At 42.9% G+C, this 20,856-nt stretch overlaps 1 protein-coding gene across 2 annotated transcripts in view; it reads left to right on the top strand.

Moving 5' to 3' along the window:
- The window catches only part of SEL1L3 (SEL1L family member 3), a 163,975-nt gene that overhangs the window by 5,972 nt on the left and 137,147 nt on the right, over positions 1-20,856 (top strand). Inside the window, exons 1-2 of one of the 2 annotated variants that reach the window (XM_030191256.1) lie at positions 7,080-7,162; positions 7,273-7,472. In XM_030191256.1, coding sequence (XP_030047116.1) covers positions 7,161-7,162; positions 7,273-7,472 — 202 coding nt within the window. In that variant the 5' untranslated portion in view covers positions 7,080-7,160. Of the gene's footprint in view, positions 1-6,919; positions 7,473-20,856 lie in introns of those variants that run through there. The other variant, XM_030191255.1, reaches the window with a different exon arrangement.

Raw genomic sequence — 20,856 nt, 5'->3', positions numbered from 1 at the left:
TTAAAATTTCTGGAGGACATATTTGAAAAGTCCAAAAGGAGGACCCTGACCCTGGTTGCCAAGGGGCCCAGACCATTGTCAGTCCACCCCTGCTTCATAGCATATATATCATGTTTGACTTGGCCAGTTTTTGGTTTGAACAGTACCTGCATAGGGGAAAGGAGCTGCAATTCACAATCACAAGTTCCTATGACATGTTACCGAACACCTTCATAGTACTGGCAGTAGAAGATAGGCCTCAGAACCATCAAAACTGATTACAGAGTTGATGAGCTCTATCATAAAAGGAAACCCAAGCAAAGTGTTGAAAGATCCCAAAACAGCAGTTATATTTCTCAAGGTCAATATTCAGATGATTGATCCTATTAACTGAAAGTTTCAGACTGGCCAATGCATAGCTTTTGGCTATATATCTCAATGTTCTTTCAAACGTTATATGACTAATAGAGGAAGGGATCTGAGTTATGGGTCATGGGAGGAATAGCTTAAACAACTGAATAATGAGATATTCAGCTGCTGTCTGGTTGTTTATCCATTTGAATAAGATCATATAACTTGTTTTCTCAAACTAGAAAGCTTATCCATTTAAGTTTAGGACTGCATATTCTTTATGATGGGATAAACTGGTTCCCAGCAATCCGTTTTAACTAGCTCCAGCTAATTCTGATACTCATGAGGCCTGTTCTTAGCTGCCCCCGTTCATGCCTCTGTCAGTGTCTTTCTCTGACAAATAGGAGGAAATATTCCATTACCTGTATCTGGGAATGGCCCAGTGTTGAATATCCAGGTATAAAAAGCCTGAGGTGGCCAATGTTAAAAAAAAAAAAAAACACTGACCATCGAGAGTGTATAATTATGGTACAGCCAGAGACCCCCCCACTGGAATGGTGGAGGGCCCAGTCATAGAGCTCAGGCCATTGCAGACCTTAGCTGAGTCAGAAATCTGATGGCTGACATAACTGGGAGCTTACTGGAAAAGTATGACCTAGTTTGTAGCCCAGATTGAGGCCTAAAAGTTAAGTTAATAGATATGGAAACAAAATGGAGGATTTCAGCACAAAATGGAAGCCCGTATCTGTTACAAAGTGGAATTTTCTCTAATGTAAGTTAGAAAAACAAGTTGAGCAATGAGTGAGTCATGCCAGGTGCAGAGAAAATAGGGAACTAGCTGTCCAAGAGAGGAGGGAGACTTTCCTGTGAGCAGGGTCTTGCTTAAGATTTGTGATCAAGCGAGCTAGAGACAAAACCATGTTAGCAAGATAGAAGCTACTCATTAGCATGAGCCAATCAGTGACAACCATGACATTAGCATAGATCCAATTAGGTATATCTACTGTCATATTATCCATATCCTGAGGGCACCTATAAAAATCAGGGTATTTCCTGGTTTAAGTTAGAGAGAAAAGGGTTGCCACTCTCTCTCCAAGGGAAACCAATGTGTCCAGCAGAATTAACAAATTACCTAATTGCTTTCCCTTGTAAAACCTCTAATTGGTAAAAGAAATTATAAAAGATTAGCAAATAATTAACACCTGTTTGCAGCTTATCATATTCCTATAATTAATTGATTGTACGTGCCTGTTGTCAATCACTTATTTGACTTATACCTTGGCAAATAAACTCCTCATTCCAAATGATGATTTGTGGGCTTCACTTAATGATCAAAGGCTGTAAGTATAAATGCATTGTATAACTTGTAATCTAAATCCAGTTTGTCATAAGGCTGGTATCTTTTCCTTAGACCTAACGTCTCCCTTAGAGGCAATAACTCCTTGATTACCCCAGTACTAGTGTTATTTAGAGATGGAGTCAGATTAAGGTCACTCCAGCCTTCTTGGGGGGCTCGGGACCCCTAAATTCTCAACAAGAGCCAAATAGTGCCTCCACTGTGTTCTTGAGAGGTTGAGGTCTCTACCAGTTGCTCTATCTCCCTGGAAGTGGGGTCCTGGTTATTAACATCTGGAGTGGGATGTGTGAGAGTGCCTCTTTTGCACTCTTCATCCTTTTAAGTGCTGCAAGGTATTAGTTTTTTCATCATATTCAAATGCTGGGGTGAGGACATGAGTTTTGAAGTTCAAAGATTAACTATAGCACATACTTTTCTGCCTTCCCAGTAATTGTGTTATGATCTTGTGCATTAGACTTGCTGGATTAATTTTCCAATTTACACAAATTAATTTTGCTGTATATTTTAGCGTATTATTTTCTTTTCCCTTAACTTTTTAACAGTTCTACTGATATAATTAATTTGATATGTGCAGGGCAATACTTTGGTACTGCTGTTCTTTTTAGGTTTCATGATGCTGAAGTTTCACTATTGCTTCTTTTGAAATGGGGTCATGTAAGTATATGAGGGGGATTTAAAAGGGGCAGTAAACCAACTGATGTCTGTAGAATTTTTGGCTTCTTACAGTTTATTACACTTGCTATACCGCGTGGTTTAATATAAGAACACAGTGGTTTACAATATTATAAATAAAAGAAAAATAAGAAAAAAGCTCCACAATCAGGGCCCTATTTACTAAGGTGCACTTGCATTTTTAGCGCTCGCTAATGCTAGAGACACCCATAGGAATAGATGGGTGTCTTTATCATTAGCGCACATTAAAAACACTAGCGCGCCTACAGCATGCCTTAGTAAACAGGACCCAGATAGTAAAGCACACTCACACAAGACCACACATCGTAACAAAAAAACAAAAGTACCCCCCAAGAGGATCATAGTTACTTCTAACCCTGTTAAGAGGACTCGCTGAAAGCTATAGTAAAATAGTGTGTCTTCTGCAATCGTTTGTCGCTTCAAAAGATATTCAGTTCTAAGCACTATGGGCAGTTATGGCAGTATGACAGTAAAGATGCTTAATAGCCTCCCAGTGGATGTGCTGAAAAGACACAGAGAATTAAAGAAAGCATGGGACAAGTACTGAGATCTCCGAGGGAGAAGGAATTGTAGAGACTGAGCTGTTGGTTGGATGGATACACTGGAAAGGCTATATGGTGTTCTGCCATCATCATCTGGGTTTCTTACCATACAACCTGTTGCTTGGCTAGCTGATGATTGCTGCAAGAGTCCTGGAGAACCGCAGTGCTCTCGGTGGTGAAATCCGCCTTATCACGAAATGCCTAGCCACCTGCCTGGGGTTACCCTGTGGCCCCTGAGAGGGTTTATCCCCAGCACAGCACAGGTACGTCTGCAGTTGCCACTTGTGCTCTATACTAGCACCCTCCTCCTACCAACTGGGTCACAACCACCTCTGGGCGACTTCTCCCACTCTCAAATTATCCCTAGTGATTTCTAGGTTACTGGGGCCACACTTCCAGGGCTCCCACAGTTCCTAGAAAACACTCACGGACCCAACATACAAACCACCAGGATTCTTAATCAGTCCAGACAGGCAAAGGCATTAAATAGAAAGGAACGTTTATTGTCTGAAAAATTAGAACAATGAACAAAAAAAGTGCAATCAGCAAACAGTAACAAGTAACTGAAATATGGATCAATTATAACTAACTTTTCCCTGGTTGAAACTGGGGCAGAAACCAGTAACTCCTGGGTAACTTCAAACTCCAGGCCAATCAGAGCCCAGAACAACAATATTTGAAAATAGATGATCACATCACTGCAGGCACTTCCTACAGACCTGCCAAGTCTCCTGCATTCAGCAGGAGACTCCCGCTTTGGCGGTTCATTTCCCACACTCCTGCCAAAGCAGGAAAGTCTCCCGTTGAATTCTGCCACTGCAGCTGCCGCCGCGTCTCTCTTGAGCAGCGGCAGGAACAAGAAACAAGCGCCGAGCCGCTGCTGCCACTTCTCTCTTTAGCCAGCATAAGAAAAAAGTCAAGCCGCCTTCAAGCATGTGCTGTCAGCTCTGCCATCCTCAGCCCCCGCTGACGTCAATTTCACGTTCCGGGGGCAGAGGACCGGCAGAGCTGACAGCGCATGCCTGAAGGCTGCTGCGGTCCCGCGCTTGCTTTTGTTCTTGTGTCGGCACTGCTGCTGTTTCAAAGAAGGCCAGAGGGAGAGAGGAAACATGGTTGGAAAGGGTGGGGGAAAGGGTGTCCAGAGCAGAGGGGAGAGAAAGAAAGAAGAGTAAGGATGCTGGAGGGTACAGAGAGAGTGAGAGAGCCAGAGAAAGATGGGGAGAAAAAGAGGGGACATGGAAAAGAGCAGGGAGAGACAGGCTGCTGCAGAGAAGGAAGGGGAGCAAGGGGGAGACCCTGGCTGATCAGATGGAGAGAGAAAGAGGAGAAATGCTTGATGAAAGGAGTGAAAGAGGAAAAATGCTAGAAGGAGGGGGCAGAAAGAGGGAAGATGCAGGATGGAAGAGGGGTACAGAGAGAGAGATGAGTGGAAAGATGGGGAGAGAAAGGGGACATGGGAAGGCAGGAGAGAGAGAAGCTGCTGGGGAGAAACTGAGGGAGACCCTAGCTGGTCAGACGGGAAAATGCTGTGTGAAAGGAGGGAGAAAGAGGGAAAATGTTGGAAGGAGGGGGCAAAAAGAGGGAAGACGCTGGATCAAAGGGTAGGGAGAGAAATAGGAAAGACACTGGAAGGATGGAGAGAGAGAGAGGACATGCTGAATGGAAGAGACAGAGAACGCTAGAAGAAAGGGGAGATAGTGGGAGACAATGGATGGAAGGATTGGGAGAGGGTAATGGGTGGAAGGATGGAGAGAGAAAAAGGGATGACACTGTATGGAAGGGTAGGAGAGAAAGAGGGAAGGTGCTGGATGGAAGGTTAATGAGAGAAAGAGGAGATGCTGGATGGAAGGATGCAGAGAGAGGGGGGGACAATAGAAGGATGGGGGGAGAGAGGGGAGATGCTGGATGGAAAGGGGGAGAGGAGAGTTAGTGAAAGACTGGAGACTAAGAGGAAGGGGCATGGGGAGACGAAAAGTGAGGAAAAGATGAAAAGCCATAGGTAGATGAAGTAAAAAGAGGGAAATTAAAGAATGGATAGTAAGAGAGGCATATTTTCAAAGCACTTTGGGAGGCTAAGTTCCATAGGTTTCTATGGAACTTTGGGAGGCTAAGTGCTTTGAAAATAAGCCTCAGAATGAATTAAATCTGGACAGAGAGCGAGGCAGAAAAATAACTTGAAGAAAACCAAGAAAAAGGAGAGAAAAATGACAAATGGACAGGAAACCCTGGCAAGAGAGTTAAGAGAAGACAAAGGAATGCAGAATTAAGAGCCTGGGACCAACACAATTAGAAAAAGTAAATGGCCAGACAACAAAGGTACAGAAAATAATTTTATTTTTAATTTATGGTAAAGCAATGTGGTAGCTGTGTTAATGAAGGTTTATAAATGCAAATAAAACACAAAATAGAAAATAAGGTGATACGTTCACTGATTTGTAAAACACTTTTAATTAGCCTTCAGAGTCCAGCACTCCTTCCTTAGGTCAGGAGAGGATACCATAACAGCATTATACTGTCCTGACCTGACCTGAAACAGAAGGTTTTGGCCTCTGAAAGCTAATTGAAAAGGGTATTAGGCGGCTATTAAATAAAATATTTTCTGACATGACTGTGGGATTGAGGTGTGTTGCGGGGCGGAGCCATGTAGAGTGGATGGAGCCAAGGCAGAGTGGGGCGGGGCTGGGGAGGGAGTGTACTAAAATCTCCCTCTCAAAAATTGGGACCCCTTGGCAGCTCTGTTCCTATTTATGTTAATTTAAGAAAGAAATGTCAGTTCTCTGTAACAGCTTTAAGCATAAACATGTACCACCTGCTGGCCAAACTAGAGAAATACATTGCAGGAAGATATCAAAACAATTATCACGGGCTTAAAAACCTTAGAAATCTGTTACACTCCTCCTTTCCTTTTCACTGTAAAAGCTGTCATCATGCAGTGGGAGAAAGCTGAAAATATGGCACACTTATTTTGAAGTGGTATGTTTGTAAAATAGTTTCAGATTTTAATCCCCATAATCCCCTTACCGAAGGGTATAGTAACCCTTGGGTAAGGAGATTACTTTAAGATATGTTAACTCAGAAATGGTGTGGGAAGTATTTTATTTTGAATTTTTATTATTTATCAGGGTTTGCCTTTGTTTCTTTCTGTGAGCCATACTGAACCCTAACGGGTAGTTGCGGCATATAAGAATTTTATGTAAAGTAATGTAAAGATCTTATGAGGAATATATTAAATCATTATTGTCAATAGTGGGGATTTCATTTGCCAAACTCCTCGATGCAAAAGATAATGTGCCCTATTTACTAAGGTGCACTAGCATTTTTAGCGTGCGCTAAACACTGGAGACACCCATATATTCCTATGAGTATCTGTAGCATTAGCGTGTACTAATTATTAGCGCATGCGAAAAATGCTAACGTGCCTTTAGCATGGCTTAGTAAATAGGGCCCAATGTAGCTTAAAAAATATTTAATATTTTATTTTACTTTTCCTTTATTCTAATGTTTCAAAAATAGACAAGAAATAACATACTTGTCCAGCAAATCCAATAGCAAAAAGAATTTATAGGAAAATGAATTAAGAGAAAAAGAAAAACGATCCTCTCTTAGCAGTCCTTTTACTAAAGTGTGCTGATGAATTTAGCACATGCTAACGATTAGCACGTGCTAAATGCTGTACAGCCCATTGTATATCTGGGGGCTCCATGGCTGTTAGCACATGCTAAATTTATTTATTGCATTTGTATCCCACATTTTCCCACCTATTTGCAGGCTCAATGTGGCTTACAGAGTTTTGTTATGACCTTAATAAAAGGACCCCTTAGTCCCCAGTATGAAGGATCCAATGGTAATATATTTGGGAAAAAATGAACAGGGCATATAATCAAAAAGCAAGCCCTAAGTGCCCGACATAATCCATATTATTTATTATAAATTCAGATTCTTTGTTAAAATATGCTTTGCCAATATATTTTTTAATTATTTTAACCTTTTTCCCCAGTGTTCATTGCCCTCTTTAAGCAAAGAGACCACAGCCGTTACTGAACTATCTTCGCAGCATCTGAATTACACAGATTTTGTGCATTTTACCAGCACAGGAAACACTGTGAACGACTCTGAAATTTCAGTGCAGTATTTGTGCTCGAGACCTTGCATTGTCAACATAGAAGTTGTGGCTTCTTCAGAATCCAGAAGTGGAATTTCAGTGATCAAGAAGAGATGGGCGAACCAAAGGCATCTAAATGTGAGCAGAACTCAAAGAGTGCTCTTAAAATTTCCAAGTATTATGGTTTACAGAGATGACTACTTTATTAAGCACTCAGTCATACTGCATTCTGTCTTTGTGAAAGCCAGGATCATTCACAGGGACACTGAAGATCAAGGTTCCAGAAAAGATGAAATGGTGCACAAAGTTGCAGAGTCGATTGCTTTCCTACAGACAGTTACACCCTTTGAACGTCCATTCAAGGATCATAAAAAATGTCTTGCATGGAATATCGAGGTTATATGGAAACTGAAAGCAAACAGAATACCTCGCTGCTCTTATGAAGATGGTAGGTCTAATGTTTCTCCTTTAAAATTGCAGCTATATATGGAAAGCTGATCTCTAGTGGTTTACCACAAGACTACCGCAGAAGTCGAGGCCACCGTTTTAAACCAACAGCCTTTAGGGCAGGGTTACTCCATTCCAGTCCTCGAGGTTCACAGGCAAGCTAGGTTTTCAGGATATCCACAATGAATATGCATGAGAGAGAATTGCATGCACTGCCTCCTTGGTATGCAGTGGGAGGGGGGTCCGAGGGGGGTGTGGAATTTGGTGGGGGGGATCGGAATGTGTGTTATTTTGTCAGAGTCCTAGGAGGTGCTGAATTGGAAGGAGAGAGCTGTAATGGTGTAGCAGGGTTCAGGGGGTGTGGCTTCATTGTGGAGGGGGTTCGAAGGGAGGGGAGCAAGTGTTGAAGATGCAGGACATTGCTGAGGGCTATATGGGTGTTGGCCGATAGTCAGTGCCAGTACCCACATATCTAGGTGATCAAATTAGGTCTGCTATTTTATGTGATGCTATTGTTTTGCGGGTGCCATAAGAATATAAGAGCTTGCCATACTGGGTCAGACCAATGATCCATCAAGCCCAGTATCCTGTTTCTAAGAGTGTCCAATGCAGGTCACAAGTATCTGGCAGAATCCCAAATAGTAATAATTTCCCCATATTTATCATAATAGCAGTTAAAAATAGTCATATTGTGTCAGACCCAAGGTCCATCTAGCTAGTTTCCAACAGTGGCCAATCCAGGTCACAAGTACCTGGCAGAAACCCAAATAGTAGCAACTTTCCATGCTATCAGTCCCAGGCCAAGCAGTGGCTTCCCTATGTCTGTCTCAATAGCAGACTAGGCACTTTTCGTCCAGGATCTTGTCCAAACTTTTTTTAAACCCAGATATGCTAACTTCTGTTACATCCTCCGGCAAAGAGTTCCCGAGCTTAACTGTTTGTTGAATGAAAAGATATTTCCTCCTGTATGTTTTAAAAGTATTTCCATGTACTTCATTGAGTGTCCCCTAGTCTTTGTACTTCTGAAAGAATTAAAAATCGATTCACTTCTACTTGTTCTACACCAGTCAGGATTTTGTAGACCTCATTCATATCTCCCCTCATCTGTCTCTTCTCCAAGTTGAAGAGCTATAACCTCTTTAGCCTTTCCTCATATGAGAGGAGTTCCATCCCCTTTATCATTTTGGTCGCTCTTCTTTGAACCTTTTCTAAATCTGCTATGGGCCAGATTCTATATATGGCACCTAGAAAATCCACGCGGAAAACATTTCTCCCTAATCGTATTCTATAAGTGGTGCCTAGATTTATGCGTGGTATATAGAATACGCTTAGTTAATAGCCTAGCACCTAAAACTACACACCTCCATTTACACCAACAAAAACATGGCGTAAATCCTGGTGCGTAGATTTAGGCGCATTTGGCCATATTCTATAACTACATGTGTAAATTTTGGAATGCCCACGAAATGCCCATTTCTCCGCCCATAACCATGCTCCTTTTTGCCTGTGCGCATTAAAATTTAGGCGCAGTGTGTTAACAGAATAATCTTAGGGAGTTGTGCGCGTAAATTCTAATTATTGCCAATTAGTGCTCATTATTGCTTGTTATGTGCAGTTAACAATGTTGATTGACTTGTTAAGCCAATTAAGTTATGTGCGTTGTTACAGAATACACTTGGAGTTTAGTGCGGATCTCTAAGTGCGCTATATAGAATCTGGGGGTATACCTTTTTTCAGATCTGGTGACCAGAACTGAACTTTGTGTAGTACCGTGAGCTGTCGCGAGAGGTTACAGCAGCACTGAGTATTGCTGGCCCCACATAGCTGCCAATTCCGCCTCTGAAACTCCCCTCTCCAGCCCACTTTTCTAATGACTGGTCAAGCTGTTATTCAGTGGTTAAGTGCCTCTAACTATCAGCAGTTAAGCAGGCAACAGCCTCTTCTTCCTGTTTAAATCGCTTTTGAATATTGACCAGAAAGGATTTATGTTGTTAACACTGAAATTATCAGCAAATCTTTTTGAATATTGACTCCTAATAAATAAATGAATAGCTTTTGCTTTTTTGCTTTTGTACTGTTTAAATGCATGAGTAATTTCTGCTGCCTCTTTCTTTATGTGCTTGCTGGTATTTCCCTGGACACTGTCCTCTCTCCTGAGCTGCCCCTCTCTTGAAGCGCATATTATCACGTGATCCCTGTAAGGATCCCTTTCACACCTGCACCCGGAACTAAATTGCTCTCTTTATTAGTTTTCTGTCTCCCAGCTTGCTGTGGGGAGCCGTCGCGCGCCGATATTCCTTCCTTTTCCCTGTCGTGGAGTCCTTATCCCTAGGTTATCACAATTCCGTGCACGCGAGACCTATGTCTTGTAAGTTTATTACTTTCTTGGTGTTTATGTTCTAATACTTGTTCCTACGCAGCCCTCTAGCCCTTCCGTTTCCCTGTCTCTGTGTTCTGGGGTAACCATCTGTCCGCTCTGTGCCATAAGTTTCGCTCCCCCCACTAGTTTTTCATCTCCCGCCCTGTGTTGCATCAACGCCACGCACCCCACTGTGTGATGACATCAGTCTTCTTAATTGCAGATCACTATGTACTAAACCATTTCTCATACGTGACTTAATCAAAGATCATGGCTGCTCACTCTTGTGCCTTACTGAAACTTGGATTAGGACCGGGGAAGAGGCTAATCTTTATGCCTGCCTTCTGCCAAGTTTCTATCTCCCACTCTTCCAAACTTGGGAATGGGATGGATATTTATGTATACCAATGATCTAAAGGTTTCTGAAATTTTTTTCTCCTTTCTCCCACCCTGACCTCTTGATTGTTAGGGTAGATACTACTCCCTCTGTACATATCCTCTTGTTTTACTGCCCTCCGTCTCTCAGGCCCAGATGCACTAAAACCTCTGCAAAATGTTCTTAGCGATCCTCGTTGCTGCGAACCGATTCTTAGAAAGCCGGGCATGCATGAAGAAAATCACATGCAAATGAGCTGCTCGCTGTTAGCTCATTTGAATGCGATTTCCTTCATGGGGGGGGGGGGAGCTAGTTGGTCAGCTGAGTATGCGCAGATCAGCCAATCACTAAGTGCAGCTGATCTGCGCATGCTCAGAGATGCTTTCATACATGCACAGAAGCTGCATGTATGAAAGCTGTGTCTACAGGTCCTCTCTGAAGCCACAATTCGTTATCCAAACGTACTCATTTTAGATACTTTAATGTGCATGTAGATTACGCCAAAAGGTCATCCCGCACATTCCTAAATCTTCACTTCCGCAGTTGTAAAGGCCTAAAATACAAACTAACCCATGCGTCAAACTTCTCTTACCTGAGTACACAGTTATGGAACACACTGCCGAGCAACTTAAAAACTACTTATGAATTAACTAAATTCCGCAAATCCCTGAAGACCTACCTATTCAACAAGGCATACCAATAAGATCAGCAATTATCAAGGTAATACATCGCAACCTTACCTATCATCAGTAATGCTCTCTGCCTATACTCGCTTGTTTAATCCTCGAACACATTATTTTCTACTGCACCTCCACCTTACCTTTATCATCATTTACCTACTATCAGCTATGCTTTTGCCTATATCTCCTGGTCTGAATTTTGAATACGCTATTTTCTATGGCACCCCCACTTGTACCTATTATCAGTATTATTTTCTACTTATATCCACTTGTTAAACTTCGATTATGATACTCTTTATGTAACAATAATTGTCATCTCTTAACCTACCACCTACTAATAATAATTCACTGTAAGCCACATTAAGTCTGCAAAGAGGTGGAAAATGTGGGATACAAATGCAATAAATAAAAATTACCTCCGTAGTTCTAGAACTAGATGCTTTCTGGATCTGTTATCCAATCTCTCACTTCAAAAGTGGATCTTTTTTCCAACCCACGTAGCGGGCCATACACTAGATTTGGTTCTTTACAAAATTTTTGCATCCTTCCATTGTCCTTTTCATCTGTTTCTTTGATCTGGTCCGACCATTCTGACATTCTTTTTGAGCTTGCCCTGCCCTCTTTCCCCAACCTTCACCATCAGTTCCTGAATACTGTATTAGATCACTCTCTTGGGTCAGAGTCAGTTCCCTCGCTCCATCGCTGTTCTCAGTCCCTGCTGACTTCCCATCTAAGGGGCCCTTTTACTAAGCCGCGTAGGCGCATAAGCGCATTCTATGCACATCAGTTTTAAACTAACGCCCAACTACCATGTGGCCTGGGCGATAATTTCATTTTTTACGTGTGTCCACTAAGCGTGCTGGAAAATTTCTGGTGCATGGCTCTAACCGGGCAGTAATCGGCATTGTACGTGCGTAGACCATTACCGCCCTGTTAACATGTGAGACCTTACCGCTAGGTCAATGGGTGTCAGTAAGTCCTCAGGCCCTAAATGGTCGTGCGCCAATTTTTATTTCGATGCACGTCCATTTTCAGCCAAAACAATAAAAGACCTTTTTTGCAGATACGCTGAAAAATGGACCTGCGTGCGTCCAATACATGCATCTACACCAGCGCAGGCCATTTTTTAGCGCACCTTAGTAAAAGGACTCCTAAATCTCTTAATGACCAAACTGGAACTTGGCATTCTATTTTGGAGCAAGGTCTTGAATCTATTGCCCCAAAAGTTTCTGCCAGGTCAGGCCTTCATATAGGAACTCTAGTATTCCTCTAACCTTCAGTTAGTTAGACACCAATATCAACGAGCAGAGAGACTTTGGAGAAAATCTAGATCTTCACCTGATTTGCGGAAGTGCAAGGAGCTTCACCATGAATACAATTCCTAGTTAAAAAAGGCAGAAAGGGAATACATCACTATTAGGCTTCTAAAGTCTCCGATTTCCTCCAGGGACTTTTATTCCATTTACCAACAAATAGTCAACTCTTGGGCTAAAAGAGTGGTTAGTACAATCCCCACTGCAGAGGCAGTTTCTGTATATTTCATTAGCAAGATTAATACTCTATTACAACCTTTACCACCATTACATACCCCACCACCTTCCATTCCCCTCTACCTTTGCTTTGTCACCTTCTCCCTCTTTGCACTAAGCTGGTACCATGACATGGAGGGGCATAATCAAAAGGGACGCCCAAGTTTTGCTGAGGATGTCTTTGCAAAACGTCCATGTGGAGGGGCGGGGAAACCCGTATTATCAAAACAAGAAGGATGCCCATCTTTCATTTCGATAATACGGTCAGGGACGCCCAAATCTTGACATTTAGGTCGTCCTTAGAGATGGTTGTCCCTAGACTTGGTCATTTCTGATTTTCGGCAATAAAGGAAACCAAGGACGCCCATCTCAGAAACGACCAAATGCAAGCCCTTTGGTTGTGGGAGGTGCCAGCATTCGTAAGCACTGGTCCCCCTGACATGCCAGGACATCAACCGGGCACCCTAGGGGGCACTGCAGTGGACTTCATAAATTGCTCCCAGGAACATAGCTCCCTTACCTTGTGTGCTGAGCCCTCCAACCCCCCCCCCCCCCCACCAAAACCCACTACCCACAACTGTACACCACTACCATAGCCCTTGGGTGAAGGGGGGTACCTAGATGTGGGTACAGTGGATTTCTGGTGGGTTTTGGAGGGCTCAGATTTACCACCACAAGTGGTAAATGTGAGGGGGGGATGGGCCTGGGTCCGCCTGCCTGAGATGCACTGCACCCACTAAAACTGCTCTAGGGACCTGCATACCACTGTGATGGACTGGAGAATGACATTTGAGACTGGCATAGAGGCTGGCACAAAATATTTGTAAAGATGTTTTATGAGGTTGGGAGGGGGTTAGTGACCACGGGGGGAGTAAGGGGAGGTGATCCCCGATGCTCTCCGATGGTCATCTGGTCAGTTCGGACACCTTTTTGTGGCTTTGTCGTAAGAAAAACAGGACCAGGTAACGTCATCCAAGTGCTCGTCAGGGACGCCCTTTTTTTTCCATTATGGGCCAAAATTGCCCATGTGTTAGGCACGCCCAAGTTCCGCCTTCGCTACGCCTCTGACGCCCCCGTGAACTTTGGTCGTCCCCGCGACAGAAAGCAGTTGGGGACGGCCAAAATTGGCTTTCGATTTTATGCCGATTTGAACGACCCTGGGAGAAGGACGCCCATCTTCCCATTTGTGTCGAAAGATGGGCGTCCTTCTCTTTCGAAAATGAGCTGATGGTCTTCCTTTCAGACTCAAACCCTTATTTCCTAAAAGAAAGTTATGTGCACAATGAAACTTGTCTTTTGTCCATATGATCCTGTTCCCTCGTCTTGGCCAATTTTCTGATAAATGGAAATGGGCTGTTATATGCCCATCCATTATTGCTCTGTCTCTAGCCTTTCCTTCATGTCTAAAGTCCTGGAAAAGGTTGAACTCTCTGAGCTTACCTCCTTCGCTGAAAAGGTTCTAGCCTTCCACCGCTGACAGTCTGGTTTCAGACCCCACCATAGCACAGAGACAGTAATGACAGTCCTACTCAGTGAAATCCTTTCTCATCTGGCTCAACATAAAATTCTTAGCAGTCTTCCTAGATCTCTCAGTGGCCTTTGATCTTGTCAACCACTCGCTACTTCTTTGTCATCTGTCATCCCTTGGTATTTCTGGTGAGGTTCTGTCATGGTTCCCTTTCTTTCTATCACACCGTAGCTTTCAGGCTATCACTCCCTCTTCCCCCTTCAGAAATAGAGAACTCCATCGTGTTGTCCCCCAAGGTTCAATTCTTTCCCCTCTGTTGTTGAACCTATTCCTGAGTCCCCTTGCAGCCCTTATTGAGGTATCTGGAATCTCAGCCTACTTCTACATTGATGATATTCTTCTTATTTACTTGACCTACCTAAACAGCTCATCCTCTCCTTCCATTGCCCCTCTCCAGGCTTGTCTGGATGCTGTCACTCACTGGTTAGCACTGGTTAGCAGATAAAAAGGTCACCTGCTGCTTCTCCAATTCCATATCTCCCCCATCCTCCTCCATTATGCTTTTTGGATCACAAATAACCCTAGTTACAAGTTTCCACTATCTAGGAATTGTCTGGGATTCCTCCCTTTCTTTCCTGCCCTAAATTTCACATCTGTCTAAGATCACTTTCCTTCTGTTCTGCCAGCTTCAAGCCATATGTCATCTCTTTGTTGACTTCCATCTTCCATCTTGATTATTCTAATATCATCTACTCAGGTTTGCCTTGTTCATCATTAAATAAAACCTGAAAACTCTTAGATTTCTCTGTCATGTGCGTTGTTTAGACCACACAACCCCACTGTTGAAACAACAGCATTGGCTACCTTCCGGACTGCCTTTCCTGTCTCGCTATCCCCTACTCACCTGCTAGGACCTTCGGTCCCTCAATGATCGTCTTGCCCTTCCCAGTCCTAAGGCTGCTTATTAGGAGAAATCTTTCTCTCACCTTTTACCTGACATAACTTTTCACTTCCTCTTCACAGTGAATCCTCATTCAAGAGTTTCAAGGCAAATCTAAAGGCTTGGCTTTTCAGGTAGGATTTTGGAGGGTCAGTCTGATCAGGTCTACCAGCTAGTGGCTGCTCCTTCTCCACGTTTCCCTTGTTCTTATCTGTATCCTTTCTGTATCTGTTATATGATTGTGCGCCTTTCCTATCTTTATTTAGTGTTCCATTCTTTTTGAAAAATTTTATTGTAGCCTGTACACACTCTGTTCTGCCTGGCATCTACAACGGTTTAGCTAATCTAAATAAACTATAAACTAGAATAAAAAATACAATTTACAACTAGGGGAAACTTTCACTAGGGCACACTGGATGCATCAAAGCCAACTTTTCAAAATGATTGGGGGTGCTAAACACAATGGAAATTACACCTCCTTGGACACTGACAAGGAGTTTGCTCAATATTGGGGGTGCTCAAGCACCCACAAAGCTGACACCTATGACTGGCTGGATTATCATACGTCCAATCCCATTTTATGCAGAGGGACCTAGTTTCTATTTACACATTAGTAACTTTACTGTAAATTCTCTATCTCAATGAATACAGTCGTCTGAAAATCATTCAAGGTCTACCTACCTTTCATTCCTATTTGTGCTTATTTTCTTCTTTCTTATCCCTGGCCCTTCATCTGTGAACACAGAACAGAAATAATTGTTCAAAAAAGTTTTGCTTTATTATCATTAGCCTGTACATTTATTTTAATTAATTAAATTTAAATTATTAATATATTTGATTCTTTTATATACCACCTTTCTGTGGTACACTCTTGAGTTTGATGATACTGCCATTGCACTTTCACTTATATATTTAAAATAAAGTCTTGTTCCTCCATTGCACTGTGTTGGCTGTTTTTAGTAATATTAGAAGATCTTAGTTTCCCCAAAGCTGTGCCCTCTTCTAGGTTCTTGGACATCTTTTTCTCTTCTTCTGTACTCAAATGGTTGTTGCACTTTTCTGCTCCTCTTTAAGTGTCTTTGGTCTCTATCTGGATGGTTAGCAGCTACACTGCATTATCAAAGTGCTCATTTTCAAAGCACATAGACTCACAATTTACATGGGTTACTATCAGGCTCATTTTCAAAAGAGAAAAATGTCCAAAAAGTGACATCAGTCTGCATTTGGACATTTATCTCACAAAAATGTCCAAATCACTATTTTCAAAACCTCTTTTTAGACGTTTTCCTCTGAAGTCCGTCAGAAGGACGTCTAAATCTCAAGGGGGCTCGCCAGGGGCGTGTGTGTTCAAGGTGGGACTTGGGCGTTCCTAAGACTTACATGTCTTTTAGCCATAATGGAACAAAACAAAAATGATGTTTTGAGTTAGACCTCTTTTTATAACAAATAGCTGCAGTGGGAATTGAACCCACTTCCCCAGGATCAAAGTCTGCTGCACTGACCACTAGGCTACTCCTCTACTCCACACAAGAGGTGCCCTAAATGAGAACCAGCAGAATCAGATCTTTCCAAGAACTGATTCAAATCTAAACTATCCATAGATATCTGAGGAGATTGTAAATGCTCCTCAGAAATTTTTTTCTTGGCTAAAGGAAGATAGAACACTCTAGCAATAGGTGGAATATTCTCTGCTGGAATTTTAAGAGTCATAATCAGGAATTCTTAGAAGAAACAGAGAAACATGATGGCAGATAAGGGTGGGTCCCCTACTCCCGTCCAGTCTGCCCATTCTCAGTAACCACTAACTCCTCCTTTTCCTAAGAGATCCCACGTGCCTGCCCCATGCTTTAGTAAATTCAGACACAGTCCTTGTCTCAATGACCTCCACTGGGAGGCCATTCCACATGTCCACCACCCTTTCCATGAAAGAGTATTACTTCTGATCCTATTTCCTCTTAACTTCATCCTATGCCCTCTCATTACAGAAGTTTCCTTCATTTGAAAAAGGTTCACCTCCTGTACATTAAGGCCATGGAGGTATTTAAATGTCTGTACCATATCCCCTCTCTCCTGCCATTTTTTCCCAGAGTATACATGTTGAGGTCTATAAGCATGTCTCTATATGCTTTGTGACAGAGACCACTGGCCAATTTTGTAGCCGTCCTCTGGACCAATTCCATCCTGTTTATATCTTTTTGTACGTATGGTCTCCAGAACTGCAGACAGTATTCTAAATGGGGTCTCGCCAGAGACTTATAGAAAGGCACTATCTCCTCTTTTTTTTCTTGCTGCTCATCCCTCTTCCTATGCACCCAAGCATCCTTCTGGCTTTACACATCGCCTTTTCTACCTGTTTGGAGAAAACTTTGGCACTTTTGCAAAGTTCAGGACACGAAAAATTTTCTTTCAGCATTCTCCAGATTCTCCAATTTCCTATGAATATGCATAGAATCTTTAATAAAGAGATCCCCTACATGGTTGCACTACTTTCAAAGAGTTCTCCACAATGCCCACTTGTTGCTTCAATTAGCTTAATTCTCGATCCTGCCCAGCTGCACTTTGTAACGTTTCTGTAAGTTTGTCATTAATAATTTGTAACTGAGTGGAAAGAGACCATTCTGGTAGAGATATGCCTTCCCACAGAGACTCAAAATTAAAAGTAGGTCTCAACAAGGTAGTCTTCATTTCACTTACAGTTGGAGAAATAGTGATAAATTTAAGACTTCAAGGAAACAACAACTTCAATCTGTTCCTTAACCAGGGATTCCATCCTGAATTGGAAGCCTGTCTGGGAAACTACAGCTGCTCCCTGCAACGCCAAGGAAACCACAATTGTTGGAGCTTGAGCTTGCAGTATTCCCTGTGCCAACAGAGTTGACTCAGTGGCTATCACTTTTGGCAGTGGTGGTAGTATTCGAGTCTCTGGGCTCAAAGAAACTTCCAGCTCAGACTGGGTCGATGAGCCTCCTTTCATCCCTGAGACCAGCAACAAGTGTCCCGGAGTAATCGGCGTTCCCGGGTGCACAAAAGTATCTATTGGTCCCCTCGCTGTCGTCAAGGACTGTATGGGATACTGTTTAACCTTTCACTTATGCCCCATATACCGAGAAAGCCTCGTTCTCAGGAAATCAAGGGTAATCAGGAGCTGAACACCAGTGTATCTGGTCATGATGCCATCTTGACTCCACCCCTCATGCCCCCAATGGCCTATCCTTTATCCTACCTGTGGCATTCTGTGATTCAGGGTACATCTGTTGATCAAACTGGCAACCCCTGACTCATCTCACTCTCATGTGGGTAAGCCCTAGCGACATCTGTGAACCAAACTGGCAGGGCCTGTTCTTTTATCTTCTCTACTTAGCCCCTAGATCAGGGAACCAAGGCTCCTGATTGGCTCAGAGTAGGGGACCCACCCTGTGCAATTGTTACATCTTCCTTAGTTGACTCCTCTAGGGAGGGAGAAGCCTTAACTCCTTTCTTAACCCTAGATTTTATATTTTCCTGCAAAAGCTAAAGATTTGATTTGAATGGACCACTTCTTCATTTTATTTGAATGGCACAAAACAGGAGCAGGGACCCAGAATATTCCTCTTGCAGTTGCATAGGAAGCAGGGGCGTAGCCAGACACCCAATTTTGGGTGGGCCTGGGCTCAAGATGGGTGGGCAGAACTCCACCCTGTTCCACCAGTGATTTAGTTTCTCCCTCTCTTGTCTACATGCCATATGGTCTCTCAAACATCTCCCCTCCCCCACATTTCTTTTAAGCCTGTTTCCGCATAGGCAGGAATACATCAAAGAGAAGGCTGTGGGGCCAGTGTGAGCAGTATGTATCAGTTGCTGCTCGCTGCAGGTGAAGATCTGCTATTTACAAGGTATTAAAGGGGGCAGTTAGAAGTTTTCTGCTGGTGAGGCTTGGGAATCCCTGCCAGCCACATCATAGGTGTGTTGCTACTGGGTGGGCCCGAGCCCAAAGTGGGTGGGCTCGGGCCCACCCAGGCCCACCCTTGGCTACGCCACTGATAGGAAGGCACATAGCTCTTAATATGTAACCAGTCTCTAAAACGCTAACTGTAACCCACATTGAACCTACCACTAGGCAGGAAAATGCGGGGTATAAATGCAATAAATAAATATAAATATATATGCAAATAGGTATTTCACAATATACATTTGGAAGTTATACATGCAAGGTGTTTCACAACTTATACATGTAAATTATGAAATGCCAGCTTGCATGTGTAACATTTACTGAGTTCTTCCATTCAGTTTTTTAATATGTATTTTTGAAAAATGGCCGCTCCCACTGCACAGGCTTTACACTGGCAGCTCCTTTTTCTAAATGTCCCAACCTGATCATATCAGTTTTGAGTTAATGGGGCTGCGTGTGTATTGCTACACCTGAATAGATTATAGCCCAGTATATATATATCACAGTCATAGTTCTCATTGAACCACATATCTATGACCACCACTAAATCCAAGTCAGACTCTTCATCACAGCTTCTAGATCAGGGGTGTCCAACCTCAGCCCTCACCCAGGTGGGTTTTCAGGATTTCCACAATGAATATGCATGAGATCTATTTGCATACAATTTAGACAGTGCATACAAATAAATCTCTTGCATATTTATTGGGGAAATCCTGAAAGCTCGACTCAGTTGTGGCCCTTAAGGACCGAGGTTGGACATCCCTGCTGTAGATCCAGAACCTTATTTTTCTATACTACGGGCATTAAGGTACACTGCTTTCCAGATGTTGCCCTTTTTGTCGTATTTCTATAGAGGTTTTTAATGTTTTAGTTACCTGAAGGCGTTTATATATCGTAGGACTTTGTTCACCTGTTCCTGATGATCCTATTCGGTAGGTTAACCAGTCTCCTGTAGAAGACATTTCTCCCCTTCTTTGATAGGTGGACATCATCTGTGCTTTGCAACCCGTGAAAAATCAACTCGTGGTCTAGAAAACTGAAACCCTCTTGATGAAACCATCCATTCACTCCACAATGCAAATTTCTCTTCCTTGGCCTTTACCACTGACTAGAGTAATACTGCCTGTGTACCTATCTGCTTCATCTTCTCTCTTAGACCTACAGTCACAGTGTGTTTTTTCTAGCGAAAAAGGTGCTGGTACTCAAATGCCAGGCCACTCTGCAGGAGTGGGGTGATCACTGAGGGACCCACCCTAGAATAGCCAGTCCCCCCTGCAACCAGTCACAGAATCTATGACAAGGCAGAATTGGTGTGTAGAGCCTGAGCTCTTTCATTAAAACTTGGGGACCGTGGGCCAATTTTAGCAGGCCATGGAGAAGGTGCCGGTACTCAGTACCCCCAAGTAACCCCTCAAAAAAAAGCCCTGCATTTGATACAATCAGGGAGTTTCCTATTAGTATCATATGTGTCAAAATGGATGAGGAACATAGAATAATAGCCACTAGGCTTGATAAGTCCTGGCAAACTCTCCATAATGTCTCGCATCTTGGCAGTAGGCAGACAGAACACTTTCTGTAACATCATGTTTAGTTAGCAGCTGAATGTCTCTGTACCCCTTAGAAGGGAGTCAACAACCCCAATACCCTTTGTTTCCTGTTGTACACTAGTCCAGCCACTTTCAGGTTTACTTTATTTTTATTTATTTCTGCATTTGTACCCCACATTTTCCAATGTAGTTATTGGTTCAAGATGGCTTACAGTTTAATTCAGTTAGACTTGTTACATTGCTGCTTATGAGTTCCAGTTCCTACTAGTCCTGAGACTCTTTTGCCTAGGCTACATATTGGTTCTTCCGTTTCAGGAGAGCTGTAGTCAGGGTGTTGATTTTGCAGGCTCTGGTGATCTGTGGTCAGTACAGTTTCTTCTGCCCCCCCCTGCTGGAGATTTTGGATGTCTCAGGAATCATTATATCAAGGTGGTTCTCATTATCATGGATTCATCTTAGCCTCACCATATCCTCTCTCAGTTCCTCCACCTGTCTTCTGAGGTAGTCATCCTGTAAGCATTTTGTATATGTATGTCTTAGATTGTAAGCTCCTTGAGC

This window comes from Microcaecilia unicolor, chromosome 2, assembly GCF_901765095.1.
Source record: "Microcaecilia unicolor chromosome 2, aMicUni1.1, whole genome shotgun sequence".
Taxonomy (NCBI): domain Eukaryota; kingdom Metazoa; phylum Chordata; class Amphibia; order Gymnophiona; family Siphonopidae; genus Microcaecilia; species Microcaecilia unicolor.
The sequence above is the reverse complement of the archived record's forward strand: the minus strand, read 5'-3'. Positions and strand labels throughout refer to the sequence as shown.